This window comes from Phytophthora infestans, genomic scaffold (genome assembly GCF_000142945.1).
Source record: "Phytophthora infestans T30-4 supercont1.28 genomic scaffold, whole genome shotgun sequence".
In the NCBI taxonomy this organism is placed as follows: domain Eukaryota; phylum Oomycota; class Peronosporomycetes; order Peronosporales; family Peronosporaceae; genus Phytophthora; species Phytophthora infestans.
The window spans coordinates 599,332-623,292 of record NW_003303731.1 but is presented as its reverse complement, the minus strand read 5'-3'; the positions used below and the strand labels follow the sequence as shown (position 1 = coordinate 623,292).

Below are 23,961 nucleotides of genomic sequence, written 5' to 3'. Positions count from 1 at the left end.
AGTGTTCTGGAGCTTCTCGATCAGCTGCAACGGAGTCTGGCAGACAAACAGGTTTTGGAACCGGGTTCGGAGAGTGTCAAAAGAGTTGATACGAGAGTACGTCCACCAATCCTCACCAGTCTTGCCCTTTAGGCACTCGCGGAAAGCACTTAGACGAACGGATTCCTCCAGACCCACAGTAGCACGCTCAAAAGAGTCCCAGAACGTCTTCGCCTTCTCGACCGACGCTCCATCAGAGTAGAACGGCTGAATCATGCGGATAGCGTGTCGAATGTTAGTAGGCATCCCAAAAGGCACCACAGCAGTCGAAGGCGCGGGATGACTGTACCCAGAGGCGTAGTTACTGCCATAACTTCCGTTAGGGCCGCCCCATGGAGCTCCTCCAAGGTTCGCCGACGAGTAACCAGGCACAGCGGTCCCATATCCTCCAGACGGACCAACTCCAGCAGCAGAGGGTTGAACAGTCGGACCGAATCCACTTGTCGTCGGGGAAGTGTTTACCGGCCCCGGACCTTGGTTAGGCTGAACAGTCGCGAAAGAGACGGCAGGCGCCCCTTGCGCTGGAACTCCTGGAGACACTTGGGACGCTTGAGTTACCACCGGGGGAAACCCCACGCCTACTCCACTGCTAGGAGCCAGGGCGTTCCAGCGAGCAGCTCCGGGCCCACTCACCAACGAACTTGGGGCGACGGTCACAGGAGTGCTCCTTTGCGTCGCGGCCGACGTGAGGAAGGGATCAGTTCCTAGTCCCACTGTTGCCGGACTCTGGATAGTGTACCCTTGATAGGACGGTATCACCATCCGGACTCTCGCAGGGGAAGGGGTCACTTGCCCGCCGTTCGGGGTTACATTTCCCGTGTTTTCAGTGTTCCAAGGCTGCGAGGGCTGCCGCGAAGCACCAGTGAGGTTCGCCGCCACTTCAGGAGGCGCCATAGATTGGAGCCATCTATACGCGTTAAGCCAGCCTTCAGTCGAGTCGGTAGATCCGGGCGGGAACGCCACGAACGTGTCAGGGTTCGAGTCTTGAGGCGCCGCGGGAACGCTCGTCGAGGTGTCTCTCGGGACTGAGCTTTCCTCAGTCCTTCCAGTACCCGCATCCGGGCCACTCTGACCACGTACTCGGACACCGGCACGCTGTACCATAGAGTGCACGGCCCCAATACCTTCAGTAGTAGTCAAACTCGGTCGGGAGGGATCAGTTAGGATCTCTTGCGGTCCAGCGACCGCTCCTTCGTCTCCAGACTCGTCGTAGACGTCTTCGTAAGGGCCTTGCGCGGAAGACATCTCAGCCCCAATGTTTCTCCGTCGAAGTAGTAGTAGTACACGCTCTTCTGCGAGTCTTCACTCAAACGAGACTTTCTCCAGCAAGCAGACTGCCCTGCTTCTCCACCAAGTGTCGTACACTACCTCTAGGGTCGGGTAGTCCGCGGCTGTTCAGGGAGTACGGTCTCGAGAAGTGGCAGGAACGGTAGCACAAGGTAACTTAATATATCAAAAAGCTTCTTGTTTCTTTCTTTCACTCAGCTTAGGCAAGAGGTAGTAAATGTAAGACTGAGACTAATGAACGAGGGCCTACCGCCAACTCGCTTTCCTATACACGACACCGCTTCAGTTTATCTTGATCAAAAGAGTCCTTCTCCATGACATCCGTCCTCGTGCGGCGACAGGAAGGTCCGAGACGCGGTCCACCTTGCGCATACGGCCTTGTCCCCAGCCACGTAAGACGATAGGAGGGAACTCACACACCGTTCCTTTACTCCATCGTAGCGTTCCAATACAATCACACCATAACTTCACCGGTCTCATGTGCGAAGTGAGTGGGAGCTTGCGGGGTCAACGGGAACCAGCCGTCCGCCGTCGCAGCCCGTTGACTTTCGCCGAGATTCCTTGGCACATAAGCCTGCCCGCCAGCGCCTGGCACGACACCTACATTCCCGGGTACGGGACACTAGTTTTCGTTCTATCTGTGCATGAGCCAGTCTGGTGTCGACGTGGTCGTAATAGCAGCTTCAAACATGTCACTAATAATATACCATTTTGTCCTTTCGATAGGACAAACATGCTGAGCTTACTTGAGTTGAGTATGCCTTAAAAAGGTCGCAGATTGCTAGCTTCACTGAAAATAGTACATTATATGTTATAACGGACACAAAACAGAAATTGCTCAGTACAAACAAAAGAATATTTTTTTGTGTCTGACAGGACAAAATGAGTTGTGTTGGCCACATCAAAAATCATCGATACCGGCAACTTATCGCTGAAGAAGCCAATCATGGTAGGTCGCATTTTTTCTCAGTGAGCCATTACCCGAGCCAGAATGGCGACGCGGGGAGTGAACGGCGCAGCAAGCGGGACGCTGAACGAGCGCTTCATCAAGTGCGAGGGCTGCGGCGTGAACGTGCCCAAAGAGGACATGCTGGAACTGAGCAAGTGCACGGTGTGTGGACGGCCGTATGAGGTCGTGGTGACGGATAATGGCAGAGGGATCGAGGTGGAGACCGTTGCGTTTGACGGCATTGAAATGGTAGAGGAAAAACTCAAGCGGAAACGCTGGGCGGTGCTAACATCCAAGCGAGGACGAACTTATTACCACAATACGGAAACTGGTGAGGATCGATGGGATAAGCCAGCGGATCTGGACGCCGACGCCATCGAAGACGCCTTTGGTAGGACTGGCATTGCTGAGGAAAGATATTAGGATGCTACTGATCTGTTTGGAATACCATTTTGTTCCTTGTTACTCTAGTACCGTTCAAGAACGACGCGGTGAAGAAGGCAGTGCTACGTGAGCAGATGAAAATTGAGGCCACCAAGATGGGCATGCCCATTGAGATGGTGGCGGCCTCGCAGCAGCAATTGCAGCAGGAGGCTGCGGCTGACGACATTTTCGTCAAGCTCAGGAACAAGAACTCACTGGCTTTGACGAGTAGCGCCAAGCATGAGGTCACGGTGCCACCTCAAATTCAGGAGGTAGAGGAGGTGGACAAGGGACCAGCGCAGCAGCAGGCACAGAATGGCGGCTCGTGCATCGTCATGTGAATCACACTGTGATTGGCATGCTTAGTGAGCAGCGTGACATGTGGACAGATCGTCCACAGACGATAAAGTACCGTACATAGTGAATCTTATTTTTACCCAATCAACGTTTAATTCAGCCAATCGTTAGATTGCGATGAGAGGTGGCGTCACTCTACCATCTTTGGAGCACGCCGAGACGCTATACATTTTCGCTCGATTTCTCAGTCTGCGACGCAGCCAGCGTTGTCACCTTCTTTTGCGCTTACTTATCATCGCTTAGGTGGGATTTCGGGCCGTTTTTGAGCTCTGTAGCCGTCCTAATGAGCAGCAATGGATCTCTGCAGCCGCCACTAATTTTCACATCACTCCCGCGACCTCCAGTTACTACGGCGGCTATCGGGGCGGTCTCGTCCTCGAATCTGTCTCCAGCTCCGTCTTCATCGACTGCGTCCTTCTCGCCGTACGCCAAAAGCCCCCTTCCAAGCGGTAGACGTGTCGCCATGGAGGGTAAAAGCCTCTTTACATGCCACCTGTGCGGTGCGCTGCTTAAATTCCAGTACAGCCCTGTGTCTATTGAAGAAAAGATAATGAAGTTACGTTCTGTTGCCTATGAGCACCCGGCGGAGCCGTGCGAGCAGAGAGACAGCAAAGCGGACGAAGACGATGACGAAGACCAAATGCCCCGACTCACCGAGGGATCTGACAAGGGGGAAACTACAGACGCAGACGAAGAAGAAGCAACACAGGCAGCCAGGAACTCACTAAACCAGCAACAGCAGCAGAAAAATTCAGCTGTCGTCCCCGAGGTTGTATGGGAACGGCAGCGGCTAGACAACCGCGAAGACGTAGTGGTCTGGGTCCCTTCGATATTCGATCTTATGGATGGGATTGCGCCGTTCACGAGCTGCAATCGAGGAGATATTGGACAGAATATTGCAGATGTTGTGCCTACGCGACTGCTGAATAAGCCTCACTTGTGGATTTCCGACTGGGGAATAGATTATTCCCTTCCGAACTGTGACGAGGACGGATGGGTATACGCCGCGTCATACGCTGATTTCGGTAGAATGGAGGAACCCTCGTGGGATGGAGAAGAAAGATCGGAGCTAAAGGTTGAAGAGGGCGTTAAAGATGAAGCTTCCGAGCAAACAGACGAGAGTTTGCTGGATCGACGAGTGCGACAAAGGCGTCTGATCCGCAAACGCCGTATGGACAGCAGCGACCTCAGTTGGTTTCAGGAATTGCTCGACTGCAGGCACGTGGATCTGTTTACCTGCGTAGAGGGCACTCCTTTTCACATGCTAACACGTTTTTTCACTTTGATTGTGCACAGTACGCTCCTTCTTAAAAAGAGACTGCCAACTTGTCATGATTGCGAGGCCACAGTACTCGACCGATTTACTCTGTGCGTGGGAACAAGAACTCAACTTATTTAATACCTTACTTGCGAGACTCTAAACCGGGCGTCTATGCTTACTAGGGTGCTTAATGAGCTGGAGGATGATCGAGACCAGTACGAGCGTTTTTTTACCGAGTTTGCCGACGAAGAGCGGGCTTCAGCTCGAGCTTTTAGTGAAGATGGCGACTACGATGCCGACGAGTGGCAGTATGACCCCGAGCTTCGAGCTTTAGAGGAGGAAGAGCGACGACTAAAGGCCGAATTGGAGGCTATCGAAGATGAGACTGTACAAGTGACCGCAAAGAGACGCGAACTTTGGTCTACTGGAATGGACCTCGAGCAGTTGATCCACGGCACTTTCGCTGAAGGGGCGTTCCTGCAGCATTTGTTGGGGTTGAGTCGAGACGAGCGTCAGTCTGTCAGTGTATTCGCCGTGCATGCATCAGATATGCTGCGACGTCTTCAGCGCTACAATGTATGCAATGACGTCTTCCACATCTGGCACGATGGTCTCTTCGGTACGATCAACGGACTGCGACTCGGCCGGTTGCCTTCGAAGCCAGTGGAGTGGGTGGAAATCAACGCCGCATTGGGCCAAGTAGTGCTCTTACTTGCAACCATTGCAGATCGTGCGAACTTTGAATTTTCTCGCAACCGTCTGGTGCCGCGAGGCAGCTTCTCTCGAGTGGTTAACATGTATGGCAAGGAGTACAGTCTGTACAGCGATGGCGGCATGTTCCGTCGCCGTGGCTTTAATCAAGCCATGATCCTTTTTCTCGAGTGCGTGGAGGACGCAGGTCGTCGCGCTATGAAAGAAGAACCGTCTCTTAAGTTCCCGTACAAAGTGGAGCGCGGTAAGATCGGAGGCCTGCCGATTTCACTTGGTAATGACGAGCAGTGGACTCGAGCGCTCAAGTACATGCTCACGCACCTCAAGTGGCTTCTGGCTTGGATTTCCAAGCGCTACTGAGAGTGTGCTAAGTAGATGAATGGAATGAATGAACAAAGTCGGCAGCCTGTATCGCCAGGAATCGTGTACTCGCGTCATGACAACGCAAAAAGTGAGTCAGTTAATACATGCAAACATTGTTTTTTTTTTTTTTTAAATCTGGTCGACGAGCATGATGTCACTTATGTGCGACGTTATAGTTCCATGACTGTGTTGGTTAGCTAAGCCAACAGTTGCTGAATGGCCTTGTGAATCGCGTTTGCAGCATGCAGCAGCTCTTCCTGCCCAGTGGAGCGGCCCACTGACAAGCGCAGCGTGCCTTTAGCAAACGCGGGAGCCACGCGCATGGCCGCCAGCACGTGTGAAACAGTCATATAATCCTCCTGACCCTCAGGATTTAACTCCTGTCCCTTGCCAGACTTTTGCTTGTGGCTGTGGCATGCTGATCCTGCACTAGCGTAGATGCCGTCGACCTCGATCACTGCAAAATCAAGAGAGTCAGGGCATGGTCATCCTTTTTTATACGGCATAGAAGGCAACTTACAGTCCAAAAGAAGTGGCGCGCTGATGTTCTCAAAGCTGATGCTGAGTGTGTTGGGCATATAGAGTTCCGGGTGGCCATTCACCTGGTAACTGACGTTAGTGAGACTGCAGTGCTTCTGGATTTGCTCGAGAAGGAACGCTCTACTCTCCTGCATCCTGACTGCGTATTCGTGAAGGTTTTTTTCCACCAATGCACAAGCCTGACCAAGTGCCACTACAAATGCAACATTCTCCGTCCCACCACGGCGTCCGTTCTCCTGTGAGGCGCCGTGGATGATCGTGTCCACCACTGTTCCTTCATGAATGTAGATTGCGCCGATACCCTTGGGTGCGTATAGTTTGTGACCTGCCACAGTGAGCAGGTCCACCCCAAGGTCCTGTACATTCACGCGCACTTTACCAATTGCCTGACTAGCATCTGTATGCACAGCAATTGACAGGCGGTCCTCCTCCTCCTCCACGAATCGTCGCACCGCTCGACAGATCTCTGCAACAGGTTGTAAAGAGCCCACCTCGTTGTTCGCAAGCATGATTGACACTACACAAGTCTGTGGCGTGAGAGCGTCTAGCGCGTCCTGCACACACACACAGCCGAAGCGATCTACAGGCAAGTACGTGACCTGGAAGCCCTGCGTCTCCAACCACTTGCAAGTCTCCAACACAGCCACATGCTCCACACTGGACGTGACGATGTGGTTGCGTCCGCTCTCACGCTTAGCGACCAGCGCTACTCCCTTGATAGCGTAATTGATGGATTCTGTGCCGCCTGAGAGGAACACGATCTCACTCGGATCGGCAGCGCCCAGCATTGACGCCACTTGGGTGCGCGCATTGGCCACTGCTTTCTTGGCTGTCTGGCCCAGCGCGTAGGACGAGGACGCGTTGCCAAACTGAATGCCGAGGTAAGGCATTAGAGCCTGTACTACGGAAGGATCCACCGGCGTCGTGGCGTTATAGTCGAGATACACTCGCGTCATGTTGGTTTTCACTCTGGAATTGAGTGGACTTTTTCCCTGAAAAGGATAAATGAATAATATTCATTGAATATAGTCGACCATACTTGAAGTTACTATTCACAATATTAGGCAATGAAGTGTATGCTTTTGATAGTTTTAAACGAATAAAAGAAGAGTAACCGTAGATATTTGCCCAATCAGAAAGGTGATGTGTAAATAAGGGGCGGTCCAGTTATTGATATCCTTTCACAACTGTAAGTCATTAGCAAATTTCTCAAATAACGTGAAAGCTCCGACATCTCCGACTCAGTATGAGCCTCAACAATCTTGCCCCCGCCAACACAAAGCGCGCTAGGGAAAGCGCAGCACGCTTGTTTCTAGCGTTTCTAAAAGACGAAGATGTGACGTGGGAATACTTGGAGGCGTCTATGAGCCGCGACACGGCCGCTGGTTCTAGAAGGTGTAGTGGACAGATTTGGCATGTACCTCGCCTTCAAGAAAGGTCGCAAGGAACAGCTTCTAGCTCGTCACTCATTGATGCAGTACTGCCGACAGGCAAAGAGCTGGTTGCTCGACCAGTTTCCCCAGCATCGCGTCGCAGTTGAAAAGGATCTGCTCAAGAAACGCCAAGTGTTGGAGCGCTACTGCATGAAACGCGAGACAGGAAAGTTTGTTAACAAGAACCCAGTATGCACGAAGAAAGCTCTTATGCAGATGAGCTGTAACGGGGTACGTAGCCCTAAGTGTACCCTGATTACATGAAGTGTGACACTTCACACTTCAGGAGTATGACACGTCATACTTCGGGATATTTGGTACAAAGTACCAAGGTCGTTCAAAGCCAACCATTGGTCAACGACATTGCATTTCTACAGGTGACTTATAGTTTGTATTAAACCTAAACTTTATCTACCTATAAATATACTCAGTTTACATTCTACCTTAATTTGGTCACTTCGCTCTCTTTTAACTAAAGAGGGGGCCTGTGAACTGCCATTCACTGAGAGTTTGTATCCTCTCGGAAGATAACTTCCTCTAGCGCAAGGTGCTGTGTGACCCCGTCACACTTGGTAGCACTCGTAGTCAATCCACGCCACCGCGGGTAGACTACCTGAACCTCTCCTAAGCTCGTTGCCATGGATAGGAACGACTTCTCTTATATGAACGACTCTCAGTTCGAATCGGTTCGGATGATGGCAGGCATCTTCGGGATGGGGGCCCTGCAGAGCCTGGTGGTGTCAACACCGGCTGAGCAGCTCAAGCGCGTCAATGCGTTCGACGCGTACGAGCAGGGCCTCATCGCGCATGTGCGGGAGAACCTGCAGGCTCCGGCGGCGGAAGCAAATCCGCCTCACCCGAAGCCAATACGGCTGAAGGTTAAGCCGTATGAAGGGAAGGAAGGCGATAACCTTCACTTCTGGGTCCGAGAAGTAGAGCTCGCGATGGACGCGGCTCTGATCTCGACCGAGCAACTCCGTGTTGCTTTTGCACTCTCCAACCTTAGCGGCCGTGCTAAGAGTTGGGTGTACACACGGGAAGCAACATCCCCTGGATGTTTCACATCCTGGGCTCAGCTGTGTGAACAGCTCCGAGCCGCGTACCTCCCGGCGAACTACGAGTACCGCCAGCGTTCGCGCTTCCTCTCGTGTAAACAAGGGAGGCGCGAGCTGCACGAGTACGTGCAAGAGATATGGGAGCTCACGGCATCCCTAATGGGAAACCCACTCAACGAACACATCAAGATGACTGTGTTCATGGACGGCCTTCGAGTGGGCCCCGCACGCACTCAGCTGTTCCGGGTGCAGTCAAGCACTCTTGAAGAGGCGATTCAAGTGGCTCTTCAAGAAGAGTACAGCTATCGCCAGGCGCGTACGCCGGCCTCAGCGTGGCCAGGGAGTTCCTTGTCGGCTCCCGGTCGAACAAGCCCCAACGGACCAGTTCCCATGGAGCTCGGGTCCGCCGAACAGCGTGACATCCGCTGCTTCGGCTGTGGGAAGATGGGCCACTTCAAGCGCGACTGTTCCGCGGAAAGACTCCGCAGACGGTCCTTCCCCAAACCCGTCCTCAAGGGTCGCTGGCAGAAGCCAGGATCCCGGGGACAGGGGAACGCCGGGAACCAGTAGGAGCGGGGCGCCCTACTGGGGAAGAACTAAGTCTTCGTGATGGGTGCGCGGGTGGCGCGTACCACGGGGACTTAGCCCCTGAGAGTCTTTGCACTCTCGAATCGGCGAAGAGCAGCGGCGGGTTGCTCGTAGTACACGGATGTGTACGGGGATACGATCATCCCTTTAGAATCTTGATCGATTCTGGGGCATCGAAGAATTTCGCACGCCGCCAGACGGTTGCTCGCAGCAGCAACAAGCTGTCCGATGCTTTGAGAGAAAGCAAGGGCAACGGGACGGTGTCAGTGCGACTGGCCGACGGGAAGGTCGTCACTGTCCCCAACGTCCAAGTGGATTTGGCCGTCAAGTTTGAAGACTTTGACAGCCTCGAACAGTTCACTGTTCTCGATATGGATCCATATGATATGATCCTGGGCATGCACTGGCTTGAGAAGCACGAGCCCTGGATCGACTGGCGAGGCAAGGCAATCGGTGCCAGCCGCCCTGCGCAGTCCGACAGAGCATTGGTGAGTCATGTTCCCACCTCTGTCAGGACCCGGGGCGCCCGCAAGGGCTGCCATAGTACCAAAGCATCCGGCAGATGCTTGGGAGTCGACGACGTATATGACGACTCCGAGGATGTTGTGATGGTGGTAGCTCCCAGAAGAGACGCTGGCCAAGTGGGTAACTTAGGTCCACAGGCGGGTAAAATAGTTCCGCAGACAGCTGCAGCTGTCACGAACACTGAGAACAGCGTGTTAAGAGTGGGTAACAGAGCTCCACTCGCGATCGCCCAGACCTTAACTGAAGAGGAAGACGTCGGATATGCTTCCTGTGCGGGTAACACAGTGCCACACGCGGTCGCCCAGACCTTAACTGAGGGGGAAGGCGTCGAACACGCTTCCTGTGTGGGTACCACAGTACCACACGAGGCCACGAGTGCCTCGGATGTCGTAGCGCCGACATCCCTAGACGTGGGAAGCAAAGCTCCACGTCACGGTCGCCGTCGTCAACGACGCCGCCGCCGCCTCAAGTCGGATCCGAACTTCGTTCAGATCGACGTCGCTTCAAGCGACTCGGAGTCCAGGGCCCGGGCTCCTCCGACAAGGCCGGTGGAAGAGTGTTATCACATCTTCGATGGCGAGACCGGTTTACCCGTCAAGACATCTGGTGTCCACTTGGAACCGTTGCCAGAGGTTGCAGAGATACTGAACCTCGAGGAAATGACGGCTGAGGCTTTCCTGGCCAACCTTAAGGCTGGAGAGATTGCTGAGATGGTGCTCATGAGACCTGAGATCACTCGGGAGGAGCTGAACTCCTCCTCGGTCTTGGACGAGACCGTCCCGGAAGACCTAAACAAGCAGCGTCCGACGCGCTTGGGTTCTGAGATCCTTAAGAACCCCAAGGATCCGGTGTATCCTTTGGTGGCGGAGTATGCGGACGTGGTGAACAAACACCCACCGACCCAACTCCCACCGGATCGAGGCGTACGGCACGAGATTGATCTCGTTCCCGGCACAAAGTATTGTGTCACGAGACAATGGCCTCTCCCGCGCGAACAGTGCGAGGTCATTGATGCCTTCTTCGCCGCGAAAGCGAAGGCAGGCATGGTGCGGGAGTCGAAATCCCCGCACTCGACGCCGACTTTCTGCGTTCAGAAGTCGAACGGAAAGTGGCGTCTGGTTCACGCTTATAACAAGCTGAACAACGCAACGGTGCCGGCCCAAACACCAATCCCACGAAAGGATGTGTTGTTGATCAACATGGCCGGGAGCGTACTGTACAGTGCGCTGGATTTGGTAGACGGATACTACCAAATCCTGATGCGAGAGAGCGACATCCCGCTCACCGCGGTAAGCACTCCAAGCGGCATGCTTTGGGAGTAGCTCGTCATGCCGCAGGGCTTGTCTAACGCCCCGGCGACGTTCAATCGCCTGATGACGCAATTGTTCCGCCCTTTGCGTACCTTCGTACAGACGACATATTCGTCCATAGCCGTGCCGAAGGAGGCAAGACGGCCATGGAGGTGCACCTAGGACACCTCCGTCGAGTGTTGGACGTAATGCGAGCGAACAAGCTCTACGCCAATATCGACAAGTGCGTTTTCGCGTCACCAGAGATTATAGGTTCTCGGTTGCCTCGTAAGCAACGTGGGCGTTCGGGCTGACCCAGACAAGGTCAAGGCCATAGCAGCATGGCCGACGCCCCGATCCCAGAAGGATCTTCGAAAGTGGTTGGGCTTGGCCAACTACCTTCACAAGTACAGCGCAGGGTACGCGGGCTTCGCTAAGCCCTTGTCGAGTCTTCTTCAGAAGGACGTCGACTGGCGCTGGGAGCAGGAGCACCAGGATGCTTTTGACAGCATCAAGGCCAGTCTCCAAGAGGCCCCTGTCCTGGCCCTGCCGGACGAGACGAAGCCGTTTAGCGTCGTCTGCGATGCCTCCGATTACGCCATCGGATGTGCATTGCTGCAGGCCGACACGGCTGGACACGAACGAGTCATCTCGTTCCAGTCCAGGCAACGCAAATCCGCCGAGCGGAACTACCCTGTCCACGACAAAGAGCTCCTGGCAATGAAAGATGCCCTTGTGAAGTTTCGTGTTCACCTTCTGGGCTCTAGGCCCTTTGTGATCTACACAGACCATGCGTCCTTGAGGACGGCGACTAACTCGCCTCACCTCTCCCAAAGGATGGCGAGGTGGCTGTCCTTCTTCGCGGAATACAACTTCCGCGTCGAATACAAGCCGGGCAAGCTCAACGTGCTTGCGGACGCCCTCTCTCGGCGTCCTGACTATGAGTTGGCCCACATCACGCGGGTGACAGCGGATCTATATGATCGGATACGCATGGCGTATCGGGACGATGAGGCTGTCGCGCCTATCGTCAAGCTCCTTATGGCCGGAACGAGCGCGAAGTCCGACTGGCTCTCGTCGCGACAGCGCTCACGGCTCCACCGATATACGTTTAAAGAGGGTCTCCTCTATTACCGGGTGGAGCCCACTGATCCTCCACGGGTGGTCGTACCCAACGACGAGGATATGAAGTTCGATATCCTCGCGGAGGCGCATGACGCGCCCTCCAGCGGCCACTTGGGCCGCGAGAAGACCTTTCTGTCGGTATCTCAGTCCTTCTGGCGGACCCACATGTACAAGTGGGTCACCCAATACGTGAAACATGTCAGCGGGTCAAACCCGCAGGGCACTCTTCGGCTCCACTACAGAGCCTGCCCGTACCGACTGACTGCTGGAAGTCGATGAGTCTTGACTTCATCTTTGGGCTTCCCGCCGACGGACACGGCAACACCGGAATTTTGGTGTTCGTGTGTCGGCTGAGCAAGATGGTACATCTTGCTCCGGTTCCCGTCACTGTTACGGGCGAACAAACCGCAAGGTTGTTCGTCGATGGCGTGTTCCGCTATCACGGTCTCCCGGAGACGATTGTCTCGGACCGAGACCCGCGGTTCACTGCTGCGTTTTGGAAAACGCTGTTCCCTTTACTGGGAACTCGTCTGCAGATGTCCACTGCGGACCATCCGCAGACAGACGGCCAGACAGAGCGCGTCAATCGAGTGCTTGAGGACACTCTGCGCAGTGTGTGCGCGGCAGCACCACGTACGTGGTCGACGCAGCTTCCAGTTGTTGAGTTTGTGCTCAACAACGCGGTGCACGCGTCCACGGGGCTCTACTTGAACGGCTTCCGTCACCCGAGAGTGCCTCTCACTCTTCGAGGAGACACTGACTCCTCTATTCTAAGTGGGGGAGAGGCTCGGAAAGCCCTTTCCTGCCAGGTCTCGGATGTGAGACCAGTTTCGCTGCGGAAACAAGTGGAATCCTTTATGGATACCAAGCTGAGCGTTGTCAGCAGGGTCCGCGATGCCATGGCAGCGGCCCAAGATAAACAAAAGGAGTACTCCGACAAACATGGAAGAGGAAACTTAAGTATATTTAAGGTGGGGGACTTAGTGTTGCTAGACACGAAGAACCTACCTCTTGACACTGTCAGCTCTGTCGGCAGCAACAAGCCGAAGCACCGCTTCATCGGGCCATTTGCAGTCCTGGCCGGACATGGTGCGTCGTATACCATCGACCTGCCAAAGTCAATGACGACGCACCCGACGTTCTATGTTGGACGTCTTAGACGGTACTTTGATCCGCACGGGGGTTGCTGACTCGCAGACCCACCTTGACCCAGCTCCTCGAAGCAAGGGCCGGTCACAGACGTCGACGAGGGCGTCGGAGCAGGCACCCAAGCCTCGGTCGGAACGGCAAGGCTGCGGTCAAGACCGTACGCCGGAGGGGCTCCGTACGAACGGACCCCGGCGCCATACGCCGAGTACGCTGAGTACGACGGGTACGCACCATACGCGTACGTCTGGGAGTGTGCCGCAGGCGGCTCCGGACGAGGCAGCAGAGCCTCGATCCGTCAATTCATGCGAAAGGCCTCGTCCAGATCGGACGAAGAGGCCCGGCGATCCACCCGCAGGTGCAGGCTCGCGACCTCTCGTTCCAACAGGTCCAGGCGGCTCGCAAGACGAGCGAACTCGCCCTGATTCCCGGCCTGGGCGGCAGCATCACCGCCAGTCTCAAAGGGAAGTGCAATCTCAAGCACGAGGACACGTTGACGGAGGCGGTCAACCTCAGGGCCCTGTGTCGGACCCGCAGTCGGAGCACTCGGACGAGAGTGGCGTTCGGGAGGCGCCGAGTACTCGTACTCGTGCGAGGGCACCCCCGCCCCTGCTTGACCGGAATGGAGAAGTCCACTTCCACGTGGAGCGGATCCTCCAGGAGCAACGGCGTCGCGGTAAGCGACAGCTCCTCGTGAAGTGGAGAGTTATGCCCACTCCGAGAACTCGTGGGAGTCGATTGAACGGCTCCTGATTGACTGCCCGAAGGCTGTCGCAATCTGGGAACAGAAGCGGCGGCAGCTTCATAAGTAGTCCGGGGCTTCTTGCCCGAACGGGGTACGGATGATGAATACATTCCGTACCCGCACTCATCGTGAGCGCTGGAAGCCGCGCGCTTCAGGATGTCCCTTGACAGCATGCGGTTGCTGATCAAGTGGGCAAACCTCACACGGAGATCACGCTGGTCCAGGATGCGGGACAGCAGCTGATCTTCATGGAGCTCCCGTAACTCCGTGGGTGAGTACTTAAGAGACTCCACCCATGCCCAGAACATGTCCTCACAAGAGCTCCACGTGGGACAGTTCTCGGGCATAACCCAGGAATATCCCCAAAGAGGATAGAGACCACCCCGGGTCTCGGGCTTCTTACGACAAGTCGTGAAGTGCTTAAGAGGGATGCGGTGTTGCGCGAGAAGCACACACCGAGCAGCCTCCAAGTTGTCAACGAACAACTGTTCTTTCTGAACAAGGGCACGTTCGTAGATGCCCCTAGAAGTGTGGCCGCCCACAAGGCCACGAGGAGCGACGAGAATCGCTAAGAAGAGGTCAGCCCCAGAGCTCTCCTCGGGAGGCCAATACCCTTTTGAGTTGATGGCAGCTCCCTGGCTGACGGGTGCCACCACCGAACCCCCACGCACACGCTGGGCAGTTTGGAATTCCTCCTGCTGCTGGTCGAGGTCATTCGAGACCTCCCGGGGCTCAGAAATAGCACCCTCCTCCTCTTCTTCCTCTTTCTCCTCCTCTTCATCTGAGGATTCGAATATACTCTGATAGGAGTGTTGAGTCTCCTTCTCCTCGCGGAGTGGAGACTTAGAGGCTGTACGCTTCTTTGAGGGCTTGGCGCCTTCGGCTTTAGAGGCCTTAGCACGCGCAAGACCCTCGGCAAGCGAGAGACGTTTGCGAGGATTCTCTTCCTCATCGCCACCGGCTTTGGGAGTGCCCTTAGCCTTGACGGCCGGACTCTCAGAGCGCACAGACGTCCTGGGACTGTGATCACCTTGATCACTAGCGAGCGACTGCACGCTGTCGTCCTTGTGCTCACTGGGCACTGGGCTGTGCCCTCCCACAGAGCCCGCAGGAGCATCGTGCGTGCTCTCGGACTCGGCTTCGTCCTCACTGCCAGAGTCGAACTCATGTTCCACGAACCGAGGGTTCGGACGATTGTCAGAGGCCGAGGGTGACGGGCTGCGACGCTTGCTTGTTCGCTTGCCCACAGCCGCGTCACCAGAGGAACCGATCGCCTCGAAGGCCACCTGAGTAGCCTCCTTAAGTGCCGAGCCTTTGCCGTGAGGCTTAGTGCTCTTGGCTTGCGCCTTTCCGGCAGCAGCCTTGGAGCGTGTCTTCGCACCGCTCTTAGCAGTGCCACGAAGCATGATTAAACGTTCGAAGTGGAGACCAAGAAGAAGAGCGCACAGACTGCTGCTCGAGGCTCTAACTGTGAAGTGAGCCTCCGCCGCGCTCGCGCGGCCAAGGCGATGGTTTTCGACTTTGAGAATGAGAGTTTGTGACGAACACCTCTTCATTCTGATTGGTCGGTAAACCGAACCTAAGTGGGGGAGGATGTAACGGGGTACGTAGCCCTAAGTGTACCCTAGTTACATGAAGTGTGACACTTCACACTTCAGGAGTATGACACGTCATACTTCGGGATATTTGGTACAAAGTACCAAGGTCGTTCAAATCAACCATTGGTCAACGACATTGCATTTCTATAGGTGACTTATAGTTTGTAGTAAACCCAAACTTTATCTACCTATAAATATACTCAGTTTACATTCTACCTTAATTTGGTCACTTCGCTCTCTTTTAACTAAAGAGGGGGCCTGTGAACTGCCATTCACTGAGAGTTTGTATACTCTCGGAAGATAACTTCCTCTAGCGCAAGGTGCTGTGTGACCCCGTCACATGAGCGAATATTTGTACTCAACTGCAACTTTCGCCAGCGACTACCAAGATGCGGCGCTCTTATGGCTACTCTGGTACCTCTTCGGGCGCGCGTCGGACCTGACGCTTCTCCGCAAAACGAATCTGACGATTGGATCCGGCGATATCTTTTTCGGTCGGTTCATCCGGGTCAAGAAATTCGAGAAGCAAGGCTTATCGCTCTTCTCAGAATCCGACTTTACCACGTGTCCGTTGCTTGCCGTTGCCCTTGCGCTAATCACGCGCTCATCACCAACAACGGCACTTCTCAACCAGCTTCCAGAACAGCAAGGACCTTTCCTACCATCTCAGACGTTAACTGCTCCTCTGATTGACTTGATCGACCATGCTCAAGACGCACCAAAGTCTGATGGACAGCCGAAAACGGTGGACGCCTCGCCCGGTATCCACAGCTACTTGAATCGCGTTCTCGAGCGAGTCATGGGTAGGGCAGATGTGGGTGATAACCGGAGATTGCATTCCTTTCGACGAGGAGGAGCGCAGCGCGCGAATGGGTCAGGTATGTGCGTCCAATGGATCTCCGATAGAGGTGCGTGGAATATGACGTCGGCCAACAAGGCCTTCGCATACTACTTTAATACTCCAGCCGAAGATCACAAAGTTGCCCGAGTACTGAGTGGCCACGACTCTGCGAAACCGGTACCACTACTAGCCTTGGACTTCTTCGACTCTGAGACGCAATCAAGAATCCGCGCTGTCGCCTCTGCGCTGTTTGGTGCCTCGACTGGACTGGATGTGGAGGCTTACAACATAAACGCACGCGTCGCTGACACCCTCATGGCATACGTGTTGCGCTACTATTCATACTTGAAAGGCGTGAAGTCGGACGCCCTAGCGGTCCAGCGTATCGAGGCATGTGTAGTCGCGAAAGAGGCATCCGTGAATGAGCTTCTTGCACGGGCGTCTCACCTGTCCAGCAGCACAAGTCCGGATGCGAAACCCAACATGATAACCCCTCCAATTCCTTCGGAAGATATAACGAACCACCCAGTATTTCGTCAGCAAGCGGCTTTGATTGAGCAGTTAATCCAAGTCAACCAAACGCTTGACGCCCGACTGTCTACCATGGAGTCTAAAATCTACAACAAGCGCGAACGAACAGAATCAGGAGACACCACAAGTGAGGGTGCGGTCAGCAACACGCAGACAGTAAAGCGAATACGTACCTCTGCGGCTACGATCTTAAAAGACGCATGGTACTCCTGGTACGCGCAAGAACCTCGAATGTGGCGCTCGACAGAAGCGGCTACGAAGCCAGCAAGGTCTACCTTTAAGATGATCGTGACGTTTATGAAGCTGTTCCTCTCCGAAGGTTTCAAGCTGAACGAAAATCATCAACGTATCGCGATGAAGTGCTGGCCTTTGGGACACAAGCTGAGGTAAAGCTGCTAGCTTTCCTTCAAGATCGCAAGTAATGTTCTCCCTATACACTGACTGTATAGCCGGATCTACGGGTAGAAAACAGTTAGTTAGTGTCTAGTAAGAAATACTATCATGAATATGCGGAAACAATCGGTATGACTACACCAGAAGTTGATGGCTGTGCGAGATCTTTTATAACTTCACAGGGACATCTCTGTTCAATCCCATTTTTCGTACAATAATACAATAGACATTAACGCATCTTTTTTATGGCAAGCTTCATCACCATGACCATGTTACAATGTGTCGGAAGTTTATATTTGGGTCAAAACCGTCAACTTGCTATCATTACTTTATTCTTTCTTGAAGAAGTAAATATATTAATAAGGTACTGCAGCCTAGCTTTGAAGGTGTTAGATTCATTGATCTCATATCGTCGGTTTCTTTGCCAAGAACACGACTACACCCGTTCCCTATACGCTAAATCGCTTTTTTGACGAGGTTATAAGCGCAAATATGTACCATATCTTTCCCCGTTGAAGTCGAAACATCTGTAATTTATAATTTTAAATCAATCCATTAATAGTCAATTTACATTAAGATAATTACACCGTGTATTGATGGGAACGTTTGTAGTATACATAGTTAGCCTCAAATGAAGGCTCATCTAAATTAACCTCATTTTAAAGCTTTCATCTAGAGCATGGTGCGCCTCTCGCGGCGTCAGCGTGCAGCGAGCGCACAGCGTCGACATTATCAAACTGGGCAATTGCTACAAGAAGTAAGCGTTCGAGACCTAAATAAACCTGTGCGAATACGCGTTCAAGATGCTGAGCCAGATGCTATCGCTTCACCGTTCGATTTATTCAGCGTTGATGATGACCCAGATGTTGAAAACAGCTATATAGGTTTAAGTCCCACTCCAGGAATCTAGTTGTTAGAGTCCCCACCTGCTGATCGAACTGACAGCGAGGCCAGGTCTCCTGTATCAAGTGATGACGAAGGACTATTTCCTGTTGAGAGCATATACGCCATGGAAATAGTAGATATGCAGTGGTCAAATGGGTGGGGTGGGAGGTCCCTACTTGGAGCCGTGAACGACACACACCACCCGATCTCATCAGTGAATTTGAAGAAGCTGAGCTAAATTCTGCGTGGCCAGAGTACATTTCATTGGAGGTGGGGCCAAACGGAAGGCGCGTTTATCGATTGTTGTAGGAGGTAGCATACTCGAACAAGTTAATAAGCCAGAAAATTTAATTTTGACAACTAACACCAGCACTTACAGTCAGCTAACATGGAGCTAACACTTAGATAGTGTCTAGTAAATTTCGCTAACATGTAAACGCCCTACGCTATTCACAAGATCACCGCTCGTGGAGCCCAAAATGTCTTGAAGTCCTGCGCCAGCTCCACAAGAGCGGCCTTCTCAACGATCATAGCCGTAGCTACCACCAACTTCACGCTGCGGGACGCATCACCGACCCTGCACCTTTGCATTCGAAGTCATAGCGTTAGATTGCGTCCAGTAATGACACGCTACTTGCCTGGTCCAGTCGTTTCCTACCACGTTGCTTAATATTGAAATCATTCTGCAATTTACACCCCACCTTACCGTCACACTGCTCATCATGTCAGCGATCAAGCTGACCAAACCCCCCGTTAGCTCTTGGAAAGAGTTCAAGACCCAGTGTATCACACCAGACAAGGCGTATAAGCTTCGCCTGGATGATGAAGCGATTTTCCACCTCCGACTTACCTTGAACGCGATCGTCGCATCAGCAAGCCTTCTTCCCGAAACTATCCAAGTCATCTACGAAGCCATAAAGAAGCGGAAGAAGCGACGGGCGGTACTTGACGATGTTCGCGAATGGTGTGTCGAGCCTCCTCCATCTGATGCTGACGACGATCACGTAGGCGGCGAGAAGAGACAGGCGTACTACCTCGTAGACTGGCAGCCAACGTGGGAGACGAGGGAGCGCATTCACAAGTCTGTTGTTGCTGCCTTCGAAAAGTAGCGCCACCTTCTTGTTCGCAAGCGCTTCTTCGAGGACGAGGCTGTGGAGGACAACTCACTCAACGTCGCAGAAGGTAACGCAGAGTAAGCAGTAAGAGCTAATACTGGATGTATTCCATGCTTAAGAAGCAGTACCTAAACGTATGCATTGGTAGCACCGTATTGAACACTAAGCTTGTGGAACAGCAAAGTTAACCTCGTTACAGAGTACACGAAATACACATTTGAGTACTGCATCAAACACAAAGCTTAACCTCCTTTCAGAGCAGCAATGCTAACCTTGACGCAAGCAATCACACAACGCATAGACAGCAGAGGTGGCCACATATCGCACATACACAAAATATACAAACCCGCAGATAATCAATGTAGCGGGCCGATGATAAACTAGTAGCGGTTGGGCGACTTGTCCCTTACCAGAAACAAAAACAAGAATGAAGCTTTGTTTATTTTTGCGGCCCCAAAAGCGAGCCGTTAAGAGAAAAATGCTACTGATAAGGGTTAACCCACGTAGCCAGTTGTTGCTAATAGTAATTACGTGTAAAACGTGCCGTAAAAGAGAATAGTCTGCTTCAATTAGTGGACTTCGATTTCTGAACCGGGGCCTCATTTCGCTTTTTGCAGTGTAGCGTGAGCACCCATCTGGGCTAAAAAATGCATAATCAGTAAATTGCTGTTTTCTTAGCCCACAGGCCGTTTCAGAGCCTACGATTGCGGCTATAAATTCGCTACAAACTCGCTACAAACATATTTCTGGCCTCGCCTATCCCAAAACCTGACCCCCTAAGCTTCTAAAACAGCGTCAACCGAGTCCTTGAAGACGTTCTCTGCAGCTACGCGACTTCGTACACGAGCTGGTGTCCCCTCCTGCCGTTAGCCGAATTCGCACTCAACAACGCCGAGCACTCCTCGACGGGCATGACGCCGTTCTTCGTGAGCAACGCTCACCTCCCATCCGTCCCCGGTGCGCCGCAGGACGACCGTAAATCAACACATTCATATCCAGCCGAGCGTAGCCGAATCTCGGGCGGATGTGTGTGGTCATGAGGATCCACCGTCGGATTCCGATGAGCCCGATTCCTAAAACGCATCGGTTTGTAACTGCAAACCTCATACACGGGGCGAAAGGCCAAGCTCCACTGCGGTTGACCTCCGATCCAGATCGACACATTTATTTCCAGACGACCGTAGCCAAAGCTCGGGCGGATCAGTGTGGTCATGATGATCCGCCGTCGGATCCTGATGAGCCGGTGTCTAAACCGCCTCGGTTCGTCAATGCAGAGTTCATAAAGGAGGCGATTGACCAAGCTCTGCTGCAGCTGAGATCCCATCCTGATCGACACATTCCTATTCAGTCGCCCGAAGCCACCCTCGTGGCTCCACCCACGTAAGAAGTTGTGGTACAGCGTCTGTTGCGCCTCGTCGACCGGCACCGTGTTGGGCACTTCGTACGTGGGACCGTGCGTGGCGTCGCCCGTGTTAGGCACAGCCGTGGTGTAGCGCAGACCCTTGTACGACTCGAAGTCGATCTCGCTCATGGGCAGAGCGGCGCTGCTTGCGGAACCCATACTGAAACCAAGAGAAAGAAGACTGAATGTACGCGACGCCAACAAAAAGGCGGAATAAGTAGGCTGCGTGAATAGTCACTATTTACCACACACATCAGTAGTAAATAGTGACTATTCACGCAGCCTACTTTTTCTTATTAAAATTGAGCAAGGAGAATAGGTTTAGTCGTTTCTAAGCTCAAAGATCATTTTTAACGAGACGACCGCTCGACCACCTGAGAGCGCGAGCACTATTCGCTACTTCAGAAGGAACCCTAATCAATAAGTCTAGATCATGACAAATCATAAATGAGTAAACAAAAAAGTAATGAGTTGATCCTGATACATAAACTACTAAGTATATAAACTCACTACTAGCAATCAGTAATAATGAACGTCGAAAACGAGTTTAAATCTTGAGGATGAGAAGCTACATTTTTACGAATCAATCTCTGGAAATGAAGAGATTCAGCTTGAAGACATCGTCAATGATGAAATTCCGTTTGAATATGAGGAAGAAGCATTAGACAACTCAAAGACGAATATCGTTCGAACGAAAAGTTTAACATATTTTCTAGCTATACCCAGGATCTAGTTCCGCTAGCTAAAAATACAATGGACTATGATATTCATGCAGAAACCTACTACTTTTTAGAGCTTGATATAGAGTTAATGTAACTTGTAGATAAATTGGGGAGGCTTCAGGATTTATTCCGTACTCAGATCGCTGAGGAACTTATTGACAAAGCCATGCGCCCTCGACGTACGATGTTATGTATTCATCAGCTCGACGATACGGAGGATTACTTCGAAAAGATCTAAAAGCTTTATATCCACCATTTTTTTTACATCACATACCTAAATTACGTAGTTCTAAAGTAGTTCATCAATAGCAGCACGTAGCTTCGGAGCTTTTTCCGTAGAAAATTTACACGATCGTCGCCGGTATAAATACTCTTTATCAAGAGTGAAAACTTGCTTGGCTGACTTCCCCTTGTACTTACCAAAATTTAGCACATACGATCCATCGTTTGGTTCATTTCCGAACTTACTCAATAGAAATTTTGCAATATCAGAATCAGCGGACCGATGAGCATTTCCTGAGAATGGTTCCAGTGACAATATTCTGGGTCCATAAGGAAGACCTCTCGGACGGTTGAGCCTTTGTGCTTACCGAAACAGAGCTGTGTGGACATGGTATCTATATACCAATACATATTATTAAATTAAATTTATAATTCCCTAAAGCAGTTGTAAAAAATCCAAAACCTCTCCTGTTAGACGATCATAAGTCAGCTCCTGCTCGCTCATTACGAGGACTATCATATTAACACCTTCGCAACCGGCGTTAAAGCCTTGAATTTGGATGCTCTGAGGGACACCACGCTCCGTCAGGCGGCTAACATCAGCAATGAGGACGCGGTTGGTCAACGACCACGACTGGTAACCAAGCAGCCCGTTAACTAGTTCAGGTGTCAGACCACCATTGATAGCACTAATTTTGGAGACTTCGTTAGAGAACTGATGAAAGTCGTAGTCATGACTAATCAAAGCACTGAGTCGAACCGATGCGAACATTGAAATTTCTAATCGATGAGCCAGGGTGTAGCGTCCAAGGAGCGCTATCAAACGGACTCTGAAACACTTGCACAGCCGCTGAGTTGAGACTATTCGTCTGCTCAGCAAACGGTAGTAGAATAACGTATTTGGCGTTCTTAACACTAGCCGATAGCTGTATATAGAAGGATGCATTAAGTTGAGTTGACTGCTTACCGATGCCGGCGCGTTGGTAGAAAAGATAACCATAGCAATCGTTGAAACGAACCTTCTTCACGGGCGTCGAGATAATAGCTTGAGGATTCTTTAGATGCGTAACCGGCACATAGAGACGACTCGTTGTAAATGACATATAAGTACCATCAATAGTTGGTTCCAGCGCGTTTACAACCGCTCCCCATGCGATCCTGAACGAGCCAGCACTCCAGCTATTGGATTATAGGTTGAGGACGCAGCAACCCTTACCGGACAAGTATTACCTGACGAGATAGTAGTAGATGCTAACGACATACCCTTCGTAGTATTGACACCAGCCGAGGAGACGCCCTGATTAACGCGGAAGTGCAGACGGATTTTAGGCTTGGCCATTAAGTCAAGCTCCTCGGAAATATGATGCCGATACCGCCGGCTCAATCTTGAGCATATAATTCCAAGTACAGTACCCATAATCGCGTTAGATGTCATTGCGCCAGCAACGAAAGCTCCGCGTGCGGTTTGATTAGCGATCGTGGTAGATGCAGCAGCGGAGCCGAGTGATGGCCAAGAGCTAGAGAAATCAGTGCCCGCGCTAGGAGGATTTGGATGGGAGTCATTTAACGAAGCCATCATTGACGAAAGATGCGCCGCCAGCCGCTGCACTCGTTCCAAATTAAGATGAGAATGCGCTAGTATTATTGTATCCGTCTCCCGTAGTAGAATTTGGCTCCCGAGCTGTATAGAATCGACCGATCAGCATCTGGGTAGAATAAAAACTCTGCACCATGCTTCTCAACGTATTGAGGACTATATGGTGTATGAGCTCGAATTTTTTCCAAAAGCGCTTGTAATCAGCCATGGATACAATGGTCTTACCGTTGAGCTCCAAACTTATCGAATCAATAACATTCCAATTACCACATTTCAGAGTCGCGTGGAAACGATTGGCCGCAGCTGTCTGGGCTGTCGCACCGTTCCGCATCGATAACTTGTATGAAAGCATGGCGTAAGCGTCATGTAGCGAAGCAAATCCTTCGCTTCCATTGCGCTGAGCCGTAACATCGATGGTAACGACGACATTTTGATACGAACCTTGAGTCAAATCGATCACAAATGGTACGCGCTTTCCTAAAGACACCTTGATCACTGGATCGCTCTTCAGCGAGCTTTGGTAGAAGAACCGATCGGAGAGTTGCGTTTCAGTCATGGTTTAAATCCATATCCGGAAATATTTAGTTTTCGAAATAAATTATATAATAGAGCTTATTAGAGACATAACGAGTGATCACGATCTTATTGAGCTTGCTGGGAAAATTGGTGTTCATCTTGATAACATCTATATTGGCTTGGGGCTTGTTGAGTAAGAGGCAAATACCGAAGTGAGTAAATGAGTGCTAATCAAAACTGTCTCACATGTCTATCTAAGCACTATCTCTCTGTTGTTCCTCTTGTTGTCTTCTCGTAAGTGTG

General features: G+C 52.1%; 5 protein-coding genes across 5 annotated transcripts; 2 read left to right on the top strand and 3 right to left on the bottom strand.

Moving 5' to 3' along the window:
• Nucleotides 1-2,299: 2,299 nt before the first annotated feature.
• On the top strand, nucleotides 2,300-3,139 carry PITG_13225 (uncharacterized protein; the record flags this gene model as incomplete). Its single annotated transcript, XM_002899843.1, has 2 exons — nucleotides 2,300-2,666; nucleotides 2,747-3,139. The coding sequence occupies 2 exons, from the start codon at nucleotides 2,318-2,320 to the stop codon at nucleotides 3,037-3,039; spliced, it is 642 nt and encodes a 213-aa protein (XP_002899889.1).
• Nucleotides 3,140-3,203: 64 nt separating this feature from the next.
• PITG_13224 (beclin-1-like protein) lies at nucleotides 3,204-5,387 on the top strand (the record flags this gene model as incomplete). The annotated part of the gene is made up of 4 exons (XM_002899842.1): nucleotides 3,204-4,099; nucleotides 4,178-4,285; nucleotides 4,352-4,427; nucleotides 4,512-5,387. The coding sequence occupies 4 exons, from the start codon at nucleotides 3,339-3,341 to the stop codon at nucleotides 5,385-5,387; spliced, it is 1,821 nt and encodes a 606-aa protein (XP_002899888.1).
• A 119-nt stretch (nucleotides 5,388-5,506) lies between these two features.
• Nucleotides 5,507-6,886, bottom strand: PITG_13223 (cysteine desulfurase, putative; the record flags this gene model as incomplete). The annotated part of the gene is made up of 2 exons (XM_002899841.1): nucleotides 5,507-5,847; nucleotides 5,911-6,886. The coding sequence occupies 2 exons, from the start codon at nucleotides 6,884-6,886 to the stop codon at nucleotides 5,588-5,590; spliced, it is 1,236 nt and encodes a 411-aa protein (XP_002899887.1).
• Nucleotides 6,887-21,981: 15,095 nt separating this feature from the next.
• Nucleotides 21,982-23,121, bottom strand: PITG_13221 (uncharacterized protein; the record flags this gene model as incomplete). The annotated part of the gene is made up of 5 exons (XM_002899840.1): nucleotides 21,982-22,247; nucleotides 22,306-22,703; nucleotides 22,748-22,896; nucleotides 22,954-23,062; nucleotides 23,114-23,121. 5 exons carry the CDS (start codon nucleotides 23,119-23,121, stop codon nucleotides 21,982-21,984), a joined length of 930 nt encoding a protein of 309 aa, XP_002899886.1.
• Nucleotides 23,122-23,283: 162 nt separating this feature from the next.
• On the bottom strand, nucleotides 23,284-23,698 carry PITG_13220 (uncharacterized protein; the record flags this gene model as incomplete). Its single annotated transcript, XM_002899839.1, has 2 exons — nucleotides 23,284-23,298; nucleotides 23,357-23,698. The coding sequence occupies 2 exons, from the start codon at nucleotides 23,696-23,698 to the stop codon at nucleotides 23,284-23,286; spliced, it is 357 nt and encodes a 118-aa protein (XP_002899885.1).
• Between the last annotated feature and the right edge of the window lie 263 nt (nucleotides 23,699-23,961).